This window comes from Ovis canadensis, chromosome 15 (genome assembly GCF_042477335.2).
Source record: "Ovis canadensis isolate MfBH-ARS-UI-01 breed Bighorn chromosome 15, ARS-UI_OviCan_v2, whole genome shotgun sequence".
In the NCBI taxonomy this organism is placed as follows: Eukaryota; Metazoa; Chordata; class Mammalia; order Artiodactyla; family Bovidae; genus Ovis; species Ovis canadensis.
Genome location: NC_091259.1, coordinates 63,505,625 through 63,526,572, shown reverse-complemented (window position 1 = coordinate 63,526,572; position 20,948 = coordinate 63,505,625). Strand labels below are relative to the sequence as shown.

At 53.8% G+C, this 20,948-nt stretch overlaps 2 protein-coding genes across 3 annotated transcripts in view; both read right to left on the bottom strand.

Moving 5' to 3' along the window:
* Positions 1-20,948, bottom strand: part of CAPN5 (calpain 5) — a 56,571-nt gene that overhangs the window by 7,033 nt on the left and 28,590 nt on the right. For both annotated transcript variants that reach the window (XM_069553829.1, XM_069553830.1), the window contains exons 4-9: positions 7,479-7,687; positions 4,183-4,375; positions 3,199-3,392; positions 2,452-2,529; positions 830-1,025; positions 42-164 (exon numbers count right to left, since the gene is read on the bottom strand). In XM_069553829.1, the coding sequence (XP_069409930.1) occupies positions 42-164; positions 830-1,025; positions 2,452-2,529; positions 3,199-3,392; positions 4,183-4,375; positions 7,479-7,687 (993 nt within the window). The remainder of the gene's footprint in view (positions 1-41; positions 165-829; positions 1,026-2,451; positions 2,530-3,198; positions 3,393-4,182; positions 4,376-7,478; positions 7,688-20,948) is intronic.
* OMP (olfactory marker protein) lies at positions 16,233-19,831 on the bottom strand. The gene has a single exon (XM_069553831.1). The coding sequence runs from the start codon at positions 18,622-18,624 to the stop codon at positions 18,133-18,135; it is 492 nt and encodes a 163-aa protein (XP_069409932.1). The 5' UTR covers positions 18,625-19,831; the 3' UTR covers positions 16,233-18,132.

The window sequence follows — 20,948 nt, the reverse complement described above, 5'->3', positions numbered from 1 at the left end:
TCAGACTCTCCTCGCCCAGAGCAGGCGTGCAGTGGCCTCACCTTGTAGATGTCGAAGCCAATGGCCAGATTTTCACCCTTGCCATCCCGGCGGGTGGACTGTTTTGGCCGCTGCTGGATGCAAATCAGCACTTCATCTTCTGGCTTTTTGACATCAAAGATGTACTGTGGGTGGGGCAGAGAAAGAAGGACATGTAGTGAGACCTTACCCAAGAAGATGGGCTAGCTGGCTCCAGAAGCTGTGTGTGCTTGGGCGAGTCACATCACCTCTCTGAGCCTGAGTCCCTCATCTGTGAGATGGGCTGACAATGCCCAACCCTGCATGTGGGGTGGGAAGACTCGGGGAAATGATGGATGCTCAGCGTCAAGACTTTAAGACTTCATTGAGCAGTTGGTACTCAACGAAGGCACACCAAGAGTGAGGACTAGGTGGGTTCCAGGGTCATGACCAGGGAGGCTGCAGAGGAGGGTCCCTATGGGGAGTCAGCCTGGCTGAGTTCCCCCGGAAGGAGCAGCACTGTGTGTGGAAACAAGGGATCTGAGCCTGAGCTCAGCCTCTAAATAAAATGTCCCTATAGCTCTTGTCAGGACACTCATTAGTCCTCCGGGCCTGTTTCCTCGTCTTGACCATATGCAGGTCAGATCATGAGGTTGGGGGTGACAGGACCACCCAGACATGCCCATCCAACCCCACTGTACAAACAGATGTGCTGAGATCCATGGAGGGACAGGGATGTACCCAGGGTCACACAGGAGGCCACGGCAGGACTTTGGTGGGGGCCCCACAGCTGCTCGAGGGGCGGTGGGCGGGGGTCCCCAGGGAGGCCCACCTGCGGGTTCTGGAAGAAGGTGTCCTTGTGGTTGATGCAGCCCCCGCTTCGGTTCTGCAGTGGGTCCTCGTGCCGCGTCCAGGCACCACGCAGCCGGGCCTCCTCCCACGTCTTGTGGATGCTCAGGTAAGACGTGTTGATCAGACGGCACTTGATGATATCCGTGAAGTAGCGGCACAAGTCCTCAAAGGTCATCCTGGGTGTGGCAAGGGGCTGAGCCGGCCGGGCCCCCTCCCCGCCAGCTACCCACTCGCCCCACACCCTCTGGACCATGGCCCACACAGCAAGCGCAGACGTGGCTTCACAGGGACCCTTCACGTCTCCTGTGGCCTCAGTCTCCTGCTTTGTAAAATGGCATCAATCTAACAGCAGCTGCCTACTTCACAGAGTTTGCAAAGGAACTAAGCGATGCAATAAAAACACGTAGTACAACTTCTGGCAGAAGGGAGTTGGCAAAGGCTGGCTGTTACCATCATTACTAATACAAATGACTGATATGTACAGCCCTCTACAGTTTCTAAAGCATATTTCCATCCATTATGGTCGACAGCTAGTGGTATGAACCCTTGCCAGGTGAGCTGCAGTGACCAGGATGTTGCCACCCCTCCAGGAGCCTGGGTGGGAGGAGGGGAAGGGCCCACCCCCCTTCAAGTGTGCACAAACATGAGAATATGCACATATATGCATCAAGGGTGAAGATATATAAGAAAGGCCTTATGAAAAATTCTTTCCATTCCCGATGAGGGTTTTCTACTGCTGTTTTAATTCAACTGGCCCCTGAGCCAGACTGGACGAAGTGGATCTCATCCACAGGAGCCCAGACCAGAGGACCTAGGGGGGCCTCCTGCAGCAGCTCTCCTAACACCTGCAAGAGGGGACCTCACTAGGGTGCCAGGATCACTGCCATCTACCTCTGGGTCTGCCTGGAGCCCTCATAGCATCTCCCACACACAGGGTACCCTGCACCCCTCCAGGAAGTGGCTCAGTCTCCAAATAAAGTGTCCTGCTGAAGACAGACACTGAGCCTAGCATACAGCCAGGGCTAAATGTAGAATGAATGAATGCAACGGTGAATGAATGCAGGAATCATGAATATGCTCTTTAAGCCAGGCTGTTATGATCTTCCCAGCCCACCTGCCTTGCCTTCCTGAACTCACTCTCCCCAAACCCAAGCATGCTCTGTTGCCTCTGGGCTGGGTCTCCACAAGGCTCCTTTGCACCCTGAGTCTTAGCTCCTCTGTGAGGCCTCTCCTCTTCCTACCTGCTCTTGGCATCAGGCAGCCATGTGCCCTACGTCCTCTGGTCGATTGCCCACTAGTACCTGGTCTAGTACCCTGGTCTACATGCCGAGGGCTCCACCTGAGTACCAGAGCAGCCCAGGGTCCCCTGAGGTGGGAAGTGGGGAACTATGGGGACAAAATGGTCCATTCTGCCCAATTCACTTCACAGAAGCAGAAACAGGCCCAGAGATGCCGTGACTTGTCCAAGGTCACACGACAAGTTGACCATGAGGCATTGGCTAGAGCTCTGACTCCTGCCATTCTGTCCAGCGCTCCCTGCCTGGCACACAGGAGGGTCCCCTCTCAACCCTGGACACCTACCCTGGGCAAGGGCACACTCACCAGAACTCGCCGTCATCCTGTACGGTCACACCCAACTTCTCCCGCTCACTCTTGCTCACCTTCTGCCACTCCTCTGAGCTGGGATGTGAGTACAGGGAGGCAAGAGTGGAGAGGATCAGAGGAGGAACCCCAGCAGAGCCTCCTTGGCAAGGGACAGGAGGCAAGAGGGATGGCTCAGCAATAGGCTTCCATCAGTGTGGATGGTCGGGGGCACAGGGCCATGCCCAGTCCCTCTTCAAGAAGCCTTCTCTGCCCACTCTTGCAGGTAACTGTGGGCTGCCAGGACCTGGGAGGTCTGGGAGCCAAGCTTCAGGCTCAGGGAGAAGGGGGAGCTGACTCTCAATGAAGGGAGCTCCTTCAGCGGGGGTCTGGGCTCCACTCCTCTCCTGGCCTCACCAGGGCCATAAGCCAAGCACAGGGCAGTCACTCCCATTCCTGCCCCTGGGGGCCTCCCTTCCTGCTTTCCTCACTGTTGCACCAGAGGGGTCTCTACATCCCCTAAGGAATCAGCTCCTCCCCACCTCCAGACCTCCACCCACACTGAATCCACCCCCAGCCCCCCTCCAAAGACAGTCTTCTCCTAATGTCATCTTCCCCCAAATCCTTCAAGGCCCCAGCCCTGGTGCCACCTCCTCCAGGAGGCCCACCCTGACCTTGCCCAAGCCCCCGGCCCTCGGCCCACCCACCTGGGGCCTGCCCTGTGCGTCCCCTCCCACCGCCCCACCCACTCCGCACCCCGGGCCTCACGTGTCACTCCAGGGCCCGTTCCACTCCCGCTCGCCCCAGGGGTTGCGCAGGCGGATCATGTCCAGCTTCTCCGACTTGAAGAAGGCCAGCAGGCCGTGGCCCAGGCGCACCTTGCGCACATCCGTGATGGCATACGCGTGGCCCTTCACCAGGCCACACGCCAGCCGGGCCTCCATGTCTGCCGCTGTCACTGCCTGTGGGACACAGCAGCTCAGAGGCGGGGCCTGTCGGGCTCCAGCGGGAGCAGGGGGCACACCGCCCCCTACAGGACGGGGCGGGAATGGCAGCCCCGACGACCTTCCTCTGCGGTTAGGGACTGACCTGGCATTCACAGCCCTTTACAAAGCCTGGGGCCTGCAGTGGGGTCAGTCCACAGCTGTGCTGGAGTCCACTAGCACTGATGCAATTCTGCAACCTGGCTCGACATCAACCATGGTGGGAGTATTTACACCACAGAAGTCAGCCAATCAGGGCTTTTTAATTTTCCAGATGGTCATTTTATCAATACACCACCTGGTCAGCCAAACATGGGTTCAAATTCTGCTTGAGTCCCCGCTTTCCCACCCAAAATATGAGCAGTCAGTGAAATAAGATGATCCTCTCGCAGCTCCCGGGCCTGTGCCAGCAGGCGGAAAGGGCTCCCTCGCCTCTTCCAGCTGCCTCATGGCTTGTTTCAAAGCTTGGCTGAGGGACTCTCAAGTGTACAGACACCCATCTCTCCAATACGAGAGGGCCAGAATGGGGGTGCTGGTTGAACAGTGTGGACAAGGCCTTAGGGCAGGGGGGGCCTGAGGCTTGTGCTGTCCAGCCCTGGGGAGGGGCTGCACCCTCTAACTGCTCCCCTCCGCCCATGAGGCTGAGGGTCTGATTTATAAGCCAACCTGGGTAGAGGTTCTGCCTGGGAAGCCATAGTCACCCCCCACCCCAATCAGGTCGATGAAGGGTTGTGGGGGTATCCTCTGGGGCTTGCTTCTGTGTGCTCACCTTGATGGAGGCGCTGATGAGGCCTCCCCGGCTGTGCACTTTCAGCACACGCTCAAAGAGCTGGTTCCTCTTGGCCTCGTCATTGGCAAAGTCACCCTCAGTCAAGTCAATGGGCTCAGAAACCCCACCTGTGAAGTCCACCAACGCATCCGCTGTGTTGCCTCCATCCAGGGCCTGGTAACAGCCTGCCAGCCTGGAAGCAATGTGGAAAGAACTCCTAGCTCACATTCCTCAGCCTTATAGGGGAGATTTCTGAGACTCAGAGAGGTCAAGAGAACAACTAAGGTCACACAGCAGGTCACAGCAGAGCCAATACCAAAACTCAGGTCTCCAGCTCTGAGGCCAACATCCATCCCATGAACCATACCATTTTGTCACTCAAATTCCCCTTTGCCTTCACAGCCTCATCTTCAAAAACAGGCTGTCTAGAAATCCAGCAATTCTTTTCAAAATTGTTAAAAGTTCATATGTCTTTTGACATATCATTTCTGGATGACTAACATTATTAATAACAATGTAAAACTGGAAATCATCTAAATGTCTAACAACAGGGAATTGATTTTAAAAGCTAATGCTGCATCTCAACTCTGGAACATTAAGCAGCCATTGAGCAAAATGCTAAAGGAATTCTTACTGCAGGGAAAATGCTAGTGCTTTCTTGTAACATTTGAAAAAACAATACAGTCAGATTCCAATTATGTCTAAAACGTATACAATAATTCATTTCTAAAAAATTAAGCATCTGCTCCAGGTGGCGCAGTAGAAAGAATCTGTCTGCCAATATATGAGATGCCAAGTTCTATCCCCGGAGTCAAGAAGATCTCCTGGAGTAGGAAATGGCAACCCACTCTGGTATCTTTGCCTGGAGAATGGACAGAGGAGCCTGGCGAGCTACTGTCCCTGGGGTTGCAAAGAACTGGACACGACTGAGCAACTGAGCACAATACCACATGGGCAACATGTCAGATGCTAGAGACACACCTGTGGCTCCTTTAGGGTCAAGGTCTTAAAGGCAGAATACTGAATGTGAATGTGAGAAGCAAAATGGGATATATGGCAAAACGTCCTTTCATATACCCACAGAAGACCAGCAGAGGTAACCAACAAACCAAAGAGGCATCAAAGATTTTAGATGAGCTGCCAGTGGTGGAGGAGGGTGTGGGGAGAGGGAAGGGAGGAAATGGAGACATGCAGAGGGGGCAGGCCTTGAGGGGGCAATGTCATGCTGTCCCGAGCAGAGGAGCTGCCTCATTTATTAATCCAGATGGCCCAGAACTGGAAAGGGGAGAGCAGCGGCCTAGGAGACCATGTAGGAAGACCATGGGAGAGTTTTATTATCCTCTGCATGGCTTTCTGTATTTTCTGGATTTGCTGTAACAGATACATATTCATTTTATAATTTAAAAAGTAAACAAACTTTAAAAAGAAAACAAGCAAGCATAAATTGTACAGCCCTCTGTGGAAAACAAATTGGCAGTTACTCAAAAGTGTAAACACAGGGACTTTCCTGGTGGTCCAGTGGGTAAGACTTCAGCTCCCAATGCGGGGGGCATGGGTTCAACCCCTGGTCAGGGAACTAAGAGCCTGCATGCTGCATGGCACAACTAAAATTAATGAACAAATAAATAAAAATACTCTGCAAAATTTTTTTTTTAATGTAAACACAGAACTACAATATGACTCAGGAATTCACGTCTAGATACTGGATTGGCCGAAAAGATCTTTCAGGTTTTTCTATAACATCTTACTGAAAAAACCCAAATGAGCTTTTTGGCCAACCCAATACATATTACATAGACCTGAAAGCAAACACTCGAACAGATATTTGCACACCAGTGTTCATAGCAACACTATTCATAATACTAAGCATGTGGAGACAACTCAAGTGTCTATCAACAGACAAACAGATAAACAAAACGTAGCACACACATACGACAGCATACTGCTCAGCCATAGAGAGGAGCAGAGTTTAGATATATGCTACAACACAGATGGACCCAGAAAACATTATGCTAATTGAAATAAGGCAGACATAGGAGGACAAGTATTCCACTTATATGAGCTACCTGGAATAGGAAAATTCATTGAGAAAAAAAGCAGAATGGAGGTTCCCAAGGTTGGGAGAAGGGATAAAAAGGGAGTTATTGTGTAGTGGGTAACAGAGTTTATGTTGAGGACGATGAAAAGCCATCACCATCTATACTGGCTACAGACAGTGACGATGGGCACAAAGCATTGTGACTAACTGATGCCACTGAACTCTACATTCATACACGGTCAAAATGATAAATATTCTATGTTGGACAGTTTTTTAAAATAATAAAATCTTTTAAAAAAATAATAAAACTTTTATTTAAAAAAAAAAAAAAAAGCGCAAGCCTACCAAGTCACTGAGTGCGTCTCCCAGAATGGGAGGAGAGGAGCTTGCACCTAGGAACCTGGTGACCACCAGGGGGCGGGCTTGCTTTCTTAAGATTAAAAATGGACGCTTCCTTAATGTGTTTGTTTTTGATGATGCAGTTTTTGGTTTTTCCCTTTACATTTACACACACACACACACACACACACACACTGTGTGTGTCCCAGGAGAGGGACAAATGTGTCTGGAAGGAGGAACCAGGGAGAGGCTCCTGGTTCCAGAGCCAGCAACTGGTCTCTGACTCTGCTGCCCATCCTGCCCCAGGCCTGCACCTGTCCTGCAGGGCCTGGGCAGGTCACTCCGCCCCAAAGCCTTCCACAGCTCAGCAAACCTTTGCTCAAGCCCATGCTGGCAACACAGGGCCTGGGACAGAGCAGAAGGAGGGTTCAGCAAAGCTCGAATGGCTGGACAGTCTGGTAGACAGACCGATGGGTGGAGGAAGGGGAGGCCCAGGGAGCAGGGGTTTGGCCCAACCTCCTTGACCAGCCTGGCTTGGAGACAGCACAGCCCCAACAAGGCCTCCAAGGAGGACTTGGCAACTCGGATCTTTGGAAACGAACCATCGACCGAAATGGAGCTGCTGGCTCTGCCCCCCACTACCTGCAGGACACCTGCCTGGGCCTCCGTCTTTCCAGGTAGGAGCAAGTAACTATATGAGGACCTAACACGAGGTGCCCAGGGGCCCTTCAGTCCGGGCCTCCACCGCACCTGGCGAAGGTTCAGCTGGCTGTGCTCTGGGTACCGGGCTCTGTACTTGCTGTGTCTGCACCTGCCCCTCACCTCTGTGTGTGTGTGGCTGCAGCGAGATGAAGACCCCCAGAGCCCAAGAACAGCGCCACCCCAGCCTGGCTGCCCACCCACCCCCATTGGCACCTACTTGGCGTAGGCCTTCTCCACCAGGGCACACCAGAACTCATTGCGGGAGCTGGAGTGGCAGTAGATGAGCTGGTTGTTGACCGTGGGCAGCCGGTCATCGATGACCACATCCACCCACTCCCCGAAGCGCCAGAAGTGGAAGTGGAAGATGCCTGCATAGGCGTTGGGCTTCTCGGGATCCCACTCCTGCTCCTTCCAGTCTGGGATGACCTGGATCGGGAGAGAGGCATGATGGGGACACAGTGAGGGTCAGAGCCAGCTTCCTGAGGAAGTGGGAATCAAATGGAAAGGAATACTGTGTTCACTCCCCATGGCTGCCATGAACCAATGCCGAGTCCTTCTTATCTCCGGGCCTCTGTGTCCCCATGCTTGCAGGGGCTGGAGGCTCCCTGAGGCCCTGTCATACTAAGATTTTATGAGCTTCCCCCTCCCTCCCATCTGCATCCTCCCCTCAGAAATACAGCACATTCATCTCAGTCCTGCCTGGTCAGTGGTACCACCAGAAACTCCCTCCTTGCATCCTGCCCGAGCCAGAAGCCGGCAGTCACACCAGCCTCCCCTCTTTCCCTTTCTCCATCCAATCTGAGCACCCACATTCTTTGAAAATCCGTCTCCTCCTCTCCATCCCTCGAGGGCAGGGTAACAGCATCAGTAGCCACACCCACCCCTGCACCGCAGGGCAGCAGAGAGAGCTGTCTGATCAGGTCACTTCCCTGGAAAATAAGGTCCAAACCCTTCATGTGCTCTGTCCCTACCCCACCTCCCCAGGCTCATTTCTCTGCCCTCATCCACCCCAGTCCCCACCCGCTGTGCCTGCTCCAGGCTTTGCTTAGAAACTCTGCATGTGCTCTTCCTCCAGCTGACTCTCACTGGTCCTTTAGGGCCTACCCTCCTCCTCCAGGAAGCCCTCCTTGACTCTTCAGACTAGGCCAGCACACCTGTCTATCCATCTCATGGCCCCTGGCACTTCTCCTCTGAGACACTTTCCCCAGTTATAATTACACAAGTGTGTGTTGTGTTCAGCGCTGATACTGTCACTGGAATGTCACCTATCTTAGTCAGTCAGGCAGAGACACGTCAATCTTGGTCACTGCTATCCACCCAGCACCTGGTCCAGAGAGGGTCCTTAATAAACGTGGTGAAGTGAAAGTCGTTCAGTCGTGTCCGACTCTTTGCGACACCCTGGACTATACAGTCCATGGAATTCTCCCAGCCAGAATACTGGAGTGGGTAGCCTTTCCCTTCTCCAGGGGATCTTCCCAACTCAGGGACCGAACCCAGGTCTCCTGCATTGCAGGTGGATTCTTTACCAGGTGAGCCACAAGGGAAGCCCAATAAACGCGGTAACTGAATGTCTAAGTCCAAAGGCATTCACTGGGACTCTTAATAATATTATTTATGTAGCATCTTAGAACTCCATAAATAATCCATGGAGTTTACCAAGTCTCTGACCACCACCGAGTATCTCAGTTTAATTCACACAACCACCCCCATGAACAGATTACTATTATAACCATCCTTACTTTACAGATGAGAAAATCAAGGCTCAGAGAGGAGAAGCAACTTGTCTGGGGTCACATAACTAGAAAATACACACATTCCTTGGAGGCAGGCAGACCTGGGTTTTAAGCCAGGATTCAACCTAGCTCTGTCTGTTTCCAAATACTGAGTTCTGTCTCAGCGTGCACCACTCTGCACCCAGAGGCATGCTGGCACCAAGGACCCAGGTGATTCAGACATGGTCCCTGCCCTTGGCAGGCTCCCAGTCTGGAAGGAAAGGCAGGCATGCAGGCAAGTGCTGAGGCTGACAGAGTACGTGGTGGGCCATGGAGAAAAGACAGAGGTGGGGGCTGATCCTGGAGGACCAGCAGCAGCTTCTGAGCAGCTGTCCTGAGAGCTGACTCCTCCTAAGCAGACGCAGACAGAGGCAACCTGGGGCAGCAGGAAGTGGAAGGCAGGGAAAAACTTCACCCTGCCGAGTCAAGGGGATCTGCTGGCCCTTCTGGACACAGGACGCAGAAGAGCCAAACCCCATCAAGACAATAAGAAGTTCCTTCTAGAAGAAAATCACTCCCAGGTATGGGGTTGGGAATGCAGGCATCGGGGCTGAGAAACCCAAGATGTATCGGGAGGCTATAAACCCCAAGACACAGACCAGCCTGAACACAGAGATGGAGTCCAAAATCTATTCCCAACCGCCTCCCTCGTTAAGGATGCTTTTGTTTACACGCCTCTTACCATCAACAGGGATGTTGGCAAAGAGAAACACTCCCTAGTGGGACACTCGAGACCAAGAAAATGAAAATGCTAAGCACAGTAAGAGGTGCCCCAGGCACCAATGGAGCCCTGCCAAGGGCCACAGTGCCCAGAACACTGGAGCTGTCTTCAGAGGCAGGGGCAGGAAGTCGCAGGCAGAGGCCACCCACAGACACAGGCAGGATTCACACTCAGGGCTCCGGAGCCTGACACAGCATCTAGAACCCAGCACGGACTCGAGACGAGCTGGTCCCTTTGCAGTCACTTCTGAGTCCCTTCTCAATGAAAACTCCCAGGCTGGCCTCTGTCCTGATCCCTGGCACGCTTCCCCACACTTGATTTCAGGACAGAAAAGTGTACCATAAATGGGTCCATGCAGGGGCCCAGAGCAATGGGGAGCCATAAGCTGAGAACACTGGCCTGGCCGCTGCACCCTCCTCCACTCCCCCCAACTCTGAAAGCTCTGGACTGCATGGGATGGGGTTGGAGGAGGTAGGAAGAGGACCTCTCACAGGAGCTGAGAGGTACTGCTGGGGCCACAAGAGGATCATTAGGCAAACCCAGGGCTTGACTCTGAACTCTCTGTGACTCAAGAGGCAGCTAATGAGGCTCCAGGGCCTGTGATGTCAGGGATCCCGGTGGGCTTCAATTTCCTTCCCACATCACAGCCCTTGACCCCCAGGCCAGTCTTCTCACCCTCCAGCCCCTCCCTCTGCCAGCCAGGGTACCGAATGAGAGGAAGGTGAGCTGCCACGGGCACACAAACCAAACACCCACTAGACCAGGGGTTCCTGACTCCCTGAACATGGACCAGTGCCACGGCCTATTGAGAACCGGGCCACACATCAGGAGTGGCAGGCCAGCGAGAGACGTGTCCATCTGTATTGACAAGCCACTCATGAAGGCCTCCCTGATGGCTCAGCAGTAAAGAATCCACCTGCAATGCAGGAGATGAGGGTTCGATCCCTGAGTGGGGAAGATCCCTGGAGGATGAAATGGCAACCTACTCCAGTATTCTTGCTTGGAAGAAAATTTCCATGGACAGAGCAGGCTGGTGGGCTGCAGTCCATGGGGTCGCAAAGTCAGACACAACTCAGTGATTAAGCGCGGCAGCATCCACCGCTTGCATTACCACCTGAGCTCCGCCTCCTGTCAGATCAGGGGCGGCATTAGATTCTCACAGGAGTGAGAACCCTGCTGTAATGAACCTGAATCACCCTGTAACCATCTCCCCTCCACCCCATCCATGGAACAATTGTCTTCCATGAAACAGATCCTGGTGCCGAAAAGATTGGGGACTGCTGCTCTAGATCACATCTGGTCATGCAAAAAATCAAGGAGGCAATCAAAATATTCAGGACCAATCTGAAGAAGCTCCTACTAGCCATAGACGGGCCAAGCTGAGCAGCTGTAAGGACAATGACTGTGATGAGTGAAAACACATCCAATATGTTCAAATTCATGAGATCATGATGATACTAACACAAACAAATAATTAGTCACTAGTGGAGGGTGGCAAGGAATCAACTGATCTTTTTGAAACTGGAAAGTGAAGGGGAAAACAAAATCCCGACTTTTCTATACAAACAGTGTTATAAAGTAACCACTATTAACCAACAGTGTTATAAAGATGAAGGGAGGCCTTTGCTAAGTCGCTTCAGTCGTGTCCGACTCTGTGTGAACCCATAGACAACAGCCCACCAGGCTCCCCCGTCCCTGGGATTCTCCAGGCAAGAACACCGGAGTGGGTTGCCATTTCCTTCTCCAATGCATGAAAGTGAAAAGTGAAAGTGAAGTCGCTCCATCGTGTCGGACTCCTAGCGACCCCATGGACTGCAGCCTACCAGGCTCCTCCATCCATGGGATTTTCCAGGCAAGAGTACCGGAGGGAGGCCTTTATCTGGTGATGAATCCCAGCTAAGAAAAGAGGAAGAAATTAAGAATATCACCCTCCTACTCTCTTGCAACCACTGACAAATGATGGATTTAGGCAATCATGGCTTCTAACCCCCACTTAGGAATGTGGATGGTTTCCATGTCACAGAAGAGACAACCAGAGGTGATGTACCTGCTGAGAGAACTTCACTCACGAAGCAGTTGTGCCAAAAACCTTGTGCCTGAACCTTATCATGCCCCCAGAGGTAAGTCCCACCTCACAGGAAATGCAGAGCACAAACATTAGTCAACACCCTGAAAACAAAGCCTGCAAAATCTAGATGGTTCGAAGCCCCACGGGATAAGTGAGATTTCTTTAGCAAATAAATTGCAAGGAAAAAAAAACATGAAAAGATGAAGGAGAACCACCAGATTGAAGTAATGGACCTTTATTTGGATTTGATTCAAACTGTAAAACACCCATGCAACCATTTATGACACAAACTGGAAATCAGAATATTTGCTGGATATTTGATGGTGGTAAGGAATTACTGTAAAATTATTTCAGCTATGTTACAGTATTATGATTACAGGTTTTTGCTTTGCTTCGAACAAGTCATTATCTTTCAGAGATGCATCCAGAAATATTTACAGAGGAAATGATATGCTGCCTCAGGAGAGAGGGTTGTGGTGGCTCAGACAGTAAAGAATCTGCCTGTAATGCAAGAGACCAGGGTTTAATCTGGGTTGGGAAGATTTCGTGGAGAAGGGAATGGCAACCCACTCCAGTATTCTTGCCTGGAGAATTCCATGGTCAGAGGAGCCTGACGGGCTACAGTCCATGGGGTCACAAAGAATCAGACACAACTGAGCTACTAATACTCTAGGGGAGAGAGGGCTGCAGAGGAAACAAAGATCAACCATGAGTTAGCAATTGCTGAGACGGAGCAATGGACACAGGGCTCACTAGGCTGTCTCCCTGCTCTAGAGTGTCTACAGCTGAAAAGCTCATCGCCATGGACACCAGGTCCCTGGCCCAGCATTCAAAGCCCTGCAGGCAGCTCTCAGCTTCACCCCTGAACACTGCCTCCCTCAGGCCCCACAGGAATCTATACCCTGGGATGTAGATTCCAGGGTGTAGATTCAGGACACCTCAGCTTGGAACACGTGGCTCCCTCTACTGGCCACACCCCAGACCCCGTCCCTCAGGGGGCAGCTGACCAGCAGCAGGCAGGGGCCTCCTGACTGACCCCACCTTCCCCTTGGGCAGCCTCAGGCAGCCCCTCCTCCAAGCTCCTTCCCACGTGGCTAGGCCCAACTCCACAGCTGGCTGTCTCTCCAGGAGGAAAATCCGTAAGTGCTGGCCGCAGAGAGGCCTTGGCCAGCTGGGGAGTTTGTACACGCTAGTGGTATGAAGGAAAAATGAAAATGGAGTTGGTTTTCCTAAGAACGCTCTCTAAAATGGGGCCGGGAGGCCACTGAGCAAGTGTGACTTATGCCTGCCTCTGCCCGCATGGAATCTGAACTTTGACCACTTCTTGTTTTAACGCAGCCATCCAGAACGTCTGCCCAGTGTTCCAGAAACTCAAGATACTCATTGGATCCTTTACCCTAAAACAACTCGTGACAGTCTAGCCCTTGAGAACAAATACTTCCTTTAACAATCTTACGGCTTTTGCCTGTAAAAGCCCCTGACTTTCTCTTCCCTGGAACACTCTTTCAGTTCTGTCTAACTCTGTGTCTCCCAAGGAGTCCACATCTACCTACCCTCCTTCCAATATTTGTGAGCACTAAGATGCGTCAACTGTGGAGGGCTGTGCACACGAGAGGTCATCCCTGCTGGTGTGTGGCGTACATGATGTGTGCAACCTTGGGGTGACCTGGTCAATCTCCCTCCCAAGAGGAGAAAGGAAAACCTTGACAACAGCCCACTGGGCAGATGGGAAAAACAAGGCCTGACAGAGCTGAGCTATCTCCTTGGGCGGACAAGGCAGTGAGGCAAGAGCTCAGTGGGATTGCAAGCAACCTCACACATAGGTGGCCCTAGTGGTAAATAATCCTCCTGCCAATCCAAGAGACATAAGAGACATGGGTTCGACCCCTGGGTCGGAAGATCCCCTGGAGGAGGGCACGGCAACCCACTCCAGGATTTTTGTCTGGAGAATCCCATGGATGGAGGAGCCTAGCGGGGCTACAGTCCATAGGATCACAAAGAGTCAGAAACTACTGGAGCGACTGCATGCACACCCATTCAGCCACCCACTGCAGAATCACCCAGAAACTTCAAAGCCTCACTGATGGGTGTGCCCCAGTGCCCCTTGGTGCCCTGGCACCTGGACTCCTACCCCTTTCCTTACTGGGGCTTTTCCTGAGGGACTCCCACCCAGACCCAAGTGGCTGGGTTCAAATCCTGCTGGACTCTGGGCCAGTGAGTGAATGCCCATGTGTGTGTACACAGAAGCATGTATGTGATGTGTAAGTCAGTATGTGCATCAGTGTGCTTCCGTGCAAGTGTGTGTGCGTGCGTGTGTGCATCTGCTCACGTGGCAGAGAGGGAACATCCCACAGATTTCTGCCTGAGACCCCAGCCACAGTGGGGCTGTGGGTCACAGGACTGCAGTGGGGTTTCTTTCCTGCATTCATTACCCAACTTGGGTGAGGTGAGCCACAGGCCTCTTCGACTCTTCAAGACGGAAGAGTCCCTGGTTCTTCTGAGCATCTGAAGTTTCTCAATTCTCAGCTTCTGATTTCAAGAGTCTCAAACTCCTGAGTTTCAGATGCCATGACAAGAAGAGGCCGGGAAGATGGGTAACCCCCACCCCTACCCCCTTGGGAGGAGAGCCCTGTGGCTCAGCACCCAGACAGCAGGGCACTGACACAACAGCAGGGGGCGCTGGGGATCCCTGTTCACAAGAGTGGGCTCAGCCAGATACTCAGAGAGAGCCGGGGGCAGCCCCCTCCCGCAGGGCTCCCAGGCTAGACTGTGAGGGTGGGAGGTCCCCTCCACTGGGCCCTTCCGAGCCCGGTGACGTGAAGAGACTCCCCTCTACCAAGACCACTCTGCCCAACCAGAGCAGGCCCGGACCCTGCCCGAGCCGCCACCTCTCTGTGCTGCCTCAGGCAACGCACGTCACCTCTCTGCAGCGCGCTCTTCCTCCTAAACGTTCCTCTCACTCTCCTCTCAGAATCACTGTGAAAAGTGAGGACCCCGTGTCTACAGTGACTGAGAAAGTATTTACAACGAGCAGACCCAGAGAGGAAGCCCGTGGGCCACTCAGGAAGCTCAGCACTTCACTCATTTCTTCTTCACGATGACCCTACACGGAAGGTACCATTACAAGCTCCCACAGAACGGCAGATGAGAAAACAGACTCAAAAAGGCCTCCTGGGGTCGCAGAGGTGGTGGCTGGTGGCAGGGCCAGGCAGAGCTTCTCACAGCACCTCACCCTGGCTCAGCGGGAGGCACGAGCTCAGGAAAGGGCAGGTCTGCTGGGGCTTTCTCACGGGTCCCACGGAAAGCGCGTCCTCACTTCACAGTCCCTGCCCTCCTCCCAGTCCAGCCTCAGGAACAGACCTGGCCTTTACTGCTGCCCTTGGCAAGCGGGATGGTTGGTTTCCTCTCTCGGTTCCCCCCTACACACACACCTCCCAGAAGCATCTTCAGGAGTGGATGGAGGCTGTAGCTGGACGTTGGGCTCGGGGAAGAGAATCAGGGCAGCAGTGGCTGCTCTGCGCAGGGCTCTGGGGTGGAGAAAGATGGGACTGCGAGACCTGACTGGGGGTTGTTCTGAAGCAAAACCCGAAGAGTGGCCTCTGAAGAGAGGCCTGACCTTGTTTCTGGGGAGAAACCAGCCTCGCCTGGGGCCTGAGCCCTCCGGTGAGATGGGGGCATTGCCCCTGCCCATTCCAGGGGGCCAGCGTCATGGGGTCAAAGGTCCACAGATCCAGAGCTTGGTTCGCATATACACCCTCCCGGCCCCCCACGTCCGCTGTGACTTTGGGCAGGCAGCTTCCTCCCTGGGCTTCTGTTGTCACCGTCCAAACACTCAGAGTGAGGCTTGGGCTCAGTTGGGGCACTAAGGCGACACGGTGACATGGAAGGTACCATGGAGTTTGAAACCAGGTGCCCTTATCCGGTCAGCAGTGCAGGAATACAAGGGCTTCACAGAAGCAGGCTGTTCCCTTTAGCAAGTCCGAGACTGGGGGAGAGGCAGCAAATTAGTGACCGAGGCCAGATGAAACCTGGGCACAGGCCTGACCCTACCTACCCCTGAGCCACTCTCCTGTCCTGTCTGCCCCCTACCCAGCCACCCTTCAAGGGAGGGAGACTCAAGGTGGAGCCTGACTTGGTGATTTCCCCCCATCCCCTCTCGGCGCCCTCTGCCTCCCTGAGGCCTCACCTGGAGGCTGGTCTGGGAACCACTGGAAAAAAAACTGTCAGGGGTGTTGGTTCCTGGCTGGGTGTCAGGGCACCTGGTTTCAAACTCCATCCTGACATGTGATCTTGGGCCGGTCACCTGCCTGCTCAGGGACTCATCCCTGAAAGCAGCGGCAGGAGGAGAGGGCAGGGGTGGAGAGGGCCCAGGGAGGGGGTGGCTCCTGACAAGAGAATGCACACCACGAGGCGGGCACACAGGCTTTATTGGGGACGTACAGTGGCCACAGCAGAGGCACTCATGCCTGAACGGGGCAGACGTGGTAGCAGGTGGGAGTACAAGCAGGCTGCACCAAGAGGGTCCCCAGAGCTGCAGGGAGAGGTCAAGCAAAGACAGAAGGGCTGGGCCATCTGCCGGGGTCTGGCCTCCAGGCTGTCTCGGAGTCAGCAGAGAGCAAGCAGGAATCCTAGCATGTCCCGGAATAGACCCCTGAGCTTTGAGTTAGGTTGCACCATTGCTCACATCACAGTCAAACCTCCCAATGAAGAGTCCTACTCCAGCTGCTTCCATCCGCCCGCCTCTGAAGGAGGGGCCTGCCCTCCCAGCAGCGCCGATCACTAGGGTTGGCTCTCACCCTCCATCTCTCGCTGCTTCTGTTCCTAGGGCCCTCCAACCCCTCGACAGCTCTGCTTCTCGAGCAAACTGTCACAGGCACATCCCTGACAAAAAAAAAAAAAAACAAACGGGGGTCGGTGGGGGGGAGCGGGCGGCCGGCCTGGAGGCACTTTCTGAGGCGCCCCTGGCTGATGCCAGAACTCTGGGCCTGTGTAGTGTGAAGGGGAGTGAGGTTTGCGGGCTGGAACTGAATCTGCTGGCAACTGTGCCTCAGTTTCCCTCTCTGGTGAGTGGGTTGCCCCCAGCAACCTCGGAGGCCAGTGTTTCATCGTCACACCACACTGCCAACCCCAGCCCATTTCTGACCATCAGCTGTCACAACTGCTCTCCCAGGCCATGTCCATCCCCACCCTTCGACTCCACCAAAGATGCCGCTCCGGGAGGACACACTCACCGTCTCCCAACAGTCACCCAGGAAGAGCCTGACATCCCAGCAGGCCCCAGAGATGCTACTGCCTCCAGCTCTAGGACTCTGGGTCTCCTCTATCCAGCTTCCCCGCCTCCCCAGGCAGAGGGATATCTGCTTACTATACCGCTCCCCACTTCACTGCATGAACCTCCAAGTCTCCCAGCTCAGAAGCACCTCATCCCCATTGTCACCCTGATCAAGCTCCTGCTAAAGGCCACCAGGCAACCAGCTGGGTGATTATATGATAGGTCATCTAAAGTCAGACTTGTTCACAGGGCAGGTACAGAATACATCCAAATGAACACAGCATGATCCCTCTTGATATACATGTATACATATGGATAGACAGACTTCCCCTTCACTTCTCCCCTCCTGAAGTCATTCTCAGAAGAACGAGAGTTGGTCTGCACAGCCCCCAGCATGCCAGTCACTCCCCATGCCCATATCAGTTCCCACAGCACCCTGGCCGAATGTGTTAAGAGTAAGGTGTCGTGGGACCACACAAGGTACTCAGAGAAGCACCTTCCTGGGCTCTCGGGCTGGGTGTTCACCTCCGGACACGGACTCCAGGGAAAGACTTTGTGGCCAGGAGGGCAGCAAATGCCTGTTTGCCAGACTCTCCAAGGAGGCTGCTCTGACGTCTCTGCCTCCCTGTCTCTGGAGGAAGCCGGATGGCTGGTTCTTTAGATGAGTCTCTCTCTGCCTGTTGCTGTCTGTATCTTGGTCTCTCTCTCAGTCTCTCCCAGCGATGGAGCAGAGAGAAGGCAATGTCCCATGGCCTCTCGTCTTCCCACACTGGCCCCGACCAGGCCACCACGGTCTAGGGCAGAAGCAGCGGCAGCCGGCTCAGCTTCTAGACTACAAAGAGTTTGCATCTTCCTCCCGGGAGCGGGGAGCGTCAGCACCAGGGAAAGCAGAGGAGGAAGGATGCAGGCTCAGGTCCCTCCAAGCCAAGTACAGGCCAGCAGTTAGAAGATAATATCCCCAAACACACCTGGGGTGGGGAAGGGGGGCTGGGGGCAGGCAAGTGGGCAAGGGGAGGGGGTGGCAACCAGCAGCTGCCATCAAAGCTGGTTAAAGACCACGGAAGCCTTAAGGTTGGTGGGCTCGAGGCCCTCGCTGAAGGTGATGAGGAAGTACATGACCTTGCGGATCTTGGCCAGGTCGGACAGGCGCTCCCCGAACTCCAGGGCATCGGCCTCATTCCAGTCCATGGCTTCCGAGTCCTCCTTGCGCCAGAAGATGGCCGCGGGGTCGAGCAGCTGCCGCGTCATGAGGTTGGTGAGGTCGGGCGTCCAGTTCTGGGAGGTGCCCGTGATGGTGACCTTGCCCGGCTGGTCGAGCACGACATCCCAGCGCTCAAACTGCAGCCTGTGCTGCTGGATGAAGTCAATGCGGTACACGGACTCGGCCGGCCGCAGCAGCTTCTCGCCATCCTGGCGCTTCTGCCCGCGCTGTTTCAGGCTCTCCACGCGCAGCCGCATCTGCTTGGTCAGGTCCCGGTCCAGGACTAAGGGCATGCTGAGCTGCGAAGGCTTCGGCTCGTCCTCCGCCATGGGCCACTTGCTGCTGCTGCTGCTGCCGCTGCTGCCGCCTCCACCGTCTGGCAGCCGAGTGGACTTGGGGCTCACCACGGAGGCAAGAGGCCACCGAAGAGGGGCCCCGCCTCCCTACTGACCCTCCCCTTGCCCCACCCCCTTTACCACTGGCTCTTCCCTGTCCCACCCAGTCTTCAAACAGGGGTGCCTAGGAGGGCGGGATCCCCAATGCCATCTCCTCTGCTCGTCGCAGAAGTGGTAATGGAGGCGCTGCAGGCAGGCAGGACAGCAGCAGGCTCCTTGGGGACCAACTGCTGATGTCAATTGCTGTGGCAACCGCCCTGGCTACCACGGATGGGCCGGGAGCTGACTTGTTGTGAAGAGGGAGCATTGCTTACAGGCATTAAGAGGACCAAAGGTGGGGGGCAAGTGCTCACAGTGGGGAGAGGCTGAAGAACCCCTGGCAGGAGTTAGGGGGTAGGGAACAAGTACCAGAGGGGCCCACCAATTTGAGATTTGACAACCCATTCCAGTATCCTTGCCTTTAGAATTCCATGGACGGAGGAGCCTGATGGGCCTCAGGCCGTGGGATCACAAAGAGCAGACATGATTGAGTGACTAACACTTTCACACTTTTCACTTCACTAAGCCAAATCTCGGAGCCCTCCTCAACACGGCCTCACCTTTACCCCTCCATACCCATTGCCAAGGCCTGTCGGTTATCCTGAAAGCTCTCCTCCCCAGCCCAGGCACCATCTCTCACCTAAATCCAAGTTCTCAAAGTCTAGGGAACATCACAGTCACCTGCAGGACTTAAAACACAGTTTTCTGGGCCCCACCCCAGAGTTTCAGATTTAACCTATCTCTCATGAGGCCTGAGAATCTGCATTTCATTCCAGGTGATGCTGATGCTGCTAGTCCAGGAACTGTGTTCTGAGAATCACTGACCCAGTCTACAGCCATACCACCCTGAATGCACCTGATCTCATCTGATCTCAGAAGCTAAGCAGAGTCGGGCCTGGTTAGTACTTGGATGGGAGAATCACTAACCCAAATGATTCCTGCCTGCTGGCCCTGCCTCAGCCCTGTACCGCATGGCAGCCGCATGCCCAGGAATCTCCTCTACTAAAGCCCCACCACTTATTACACCTGTATCGAGCCTCAAGTTTCCCCCAGGAGACTTAAGGCCGTGGAAGAATCTGAGAAATGTTTATATACTCAGTACTTGAAGGAGAACCAGGAGCTCCACTATTATATGTGGGCAAAGGAAAGAAATGGAGTATATGAGTGTAGCTGGGGGTGGGGTGATGGAAAAGGGAAGCTGCCATGACATGCCACACACACACACAGAGGACAGAAGCACAGGCCAAAGTACAATAACCGAAAACAATCAAGGGTCTAGTGGACCATGTGTGTGTTCAGTTGCTATAGTTGTGTCTGACTCACTGCGACCCCAGAGACTAGCCCACCAGGCTCCTCTGTCCATGGGATTCTCCAAGCAAGAATACTGGACTGGGTTGCCATGCCCTCTTCCAGGGGACCTTCCCGACCCAGGGATCGAGCCTGGGTCTCCTGAATCACAGGCAGATTCTTCACCACTGAGCCACCAGGGAGGCCCCTAGTGGACCACAAGCATTTTGTTGTTTAGCCACTCAGTCATGTCCAGCTCTTTTTGACACCATGGACTGCAGCATGCCAGGCCTGCTTGTCCCTCACCATCTCCTGGAGCTTGCTCAAACTCATGTCCATTGAGTCAGTGATGCCATCCAACCACCTCATCCTCTGTCATCCCCTTCTCCCGCCTTCAATCTTTCCCAGCATCAGGGTCTTTTCTAAAGAATCAGTTCTTCACATCAGGTGGCCAAAGTATTGGACCTTCAGCCTCAGCATCAGTCCCTCCAATGAATATTCAGGATTGATTTCCTTTAGGATTGACTGGGTTGATCTCTTTAAGTCCAAGGGACTCTCAACAGTGTTCTCCAACACCACAGTTCAAAAGCATCAATTCTTTGGCGCTCAGCCTTTTTTATGGTCCAACTCTCACATGACTACTGGAGAAACCATAGCTTTGACTAGATGGATCTTTGTTGGCAAAGTAATGTCTCTGCTTTTTAATATGCTGTCTAGGTTGGTCATAGCTTTTCTTCCAAGGAGCAAGTGTCTTTGAATTTCACGGCTGCAGTCATGAAATTTGCATGAAATTTGCAGTGACCATTTGCAGTGATTTTGGAGCCCAAGAAAATAAAATCTCTCACTGTTTCCATTGTTTCCCCATCTGTTTGCCATGAAGTGATGAGACTAGATCTTCGTTTTTTGAACGCTGAGTTTTTAAACCAGCTTTT

What these genes read in the sequence shown, in the direction of transcription:
- OMP (XM_069553831.1), bottom strand. Translation starts at nt 18,624, where the DNA reads ATGGCGGAGGACGAGCCGAAGCCTTCGCAGCTCAGCATGCCCTTAGTC.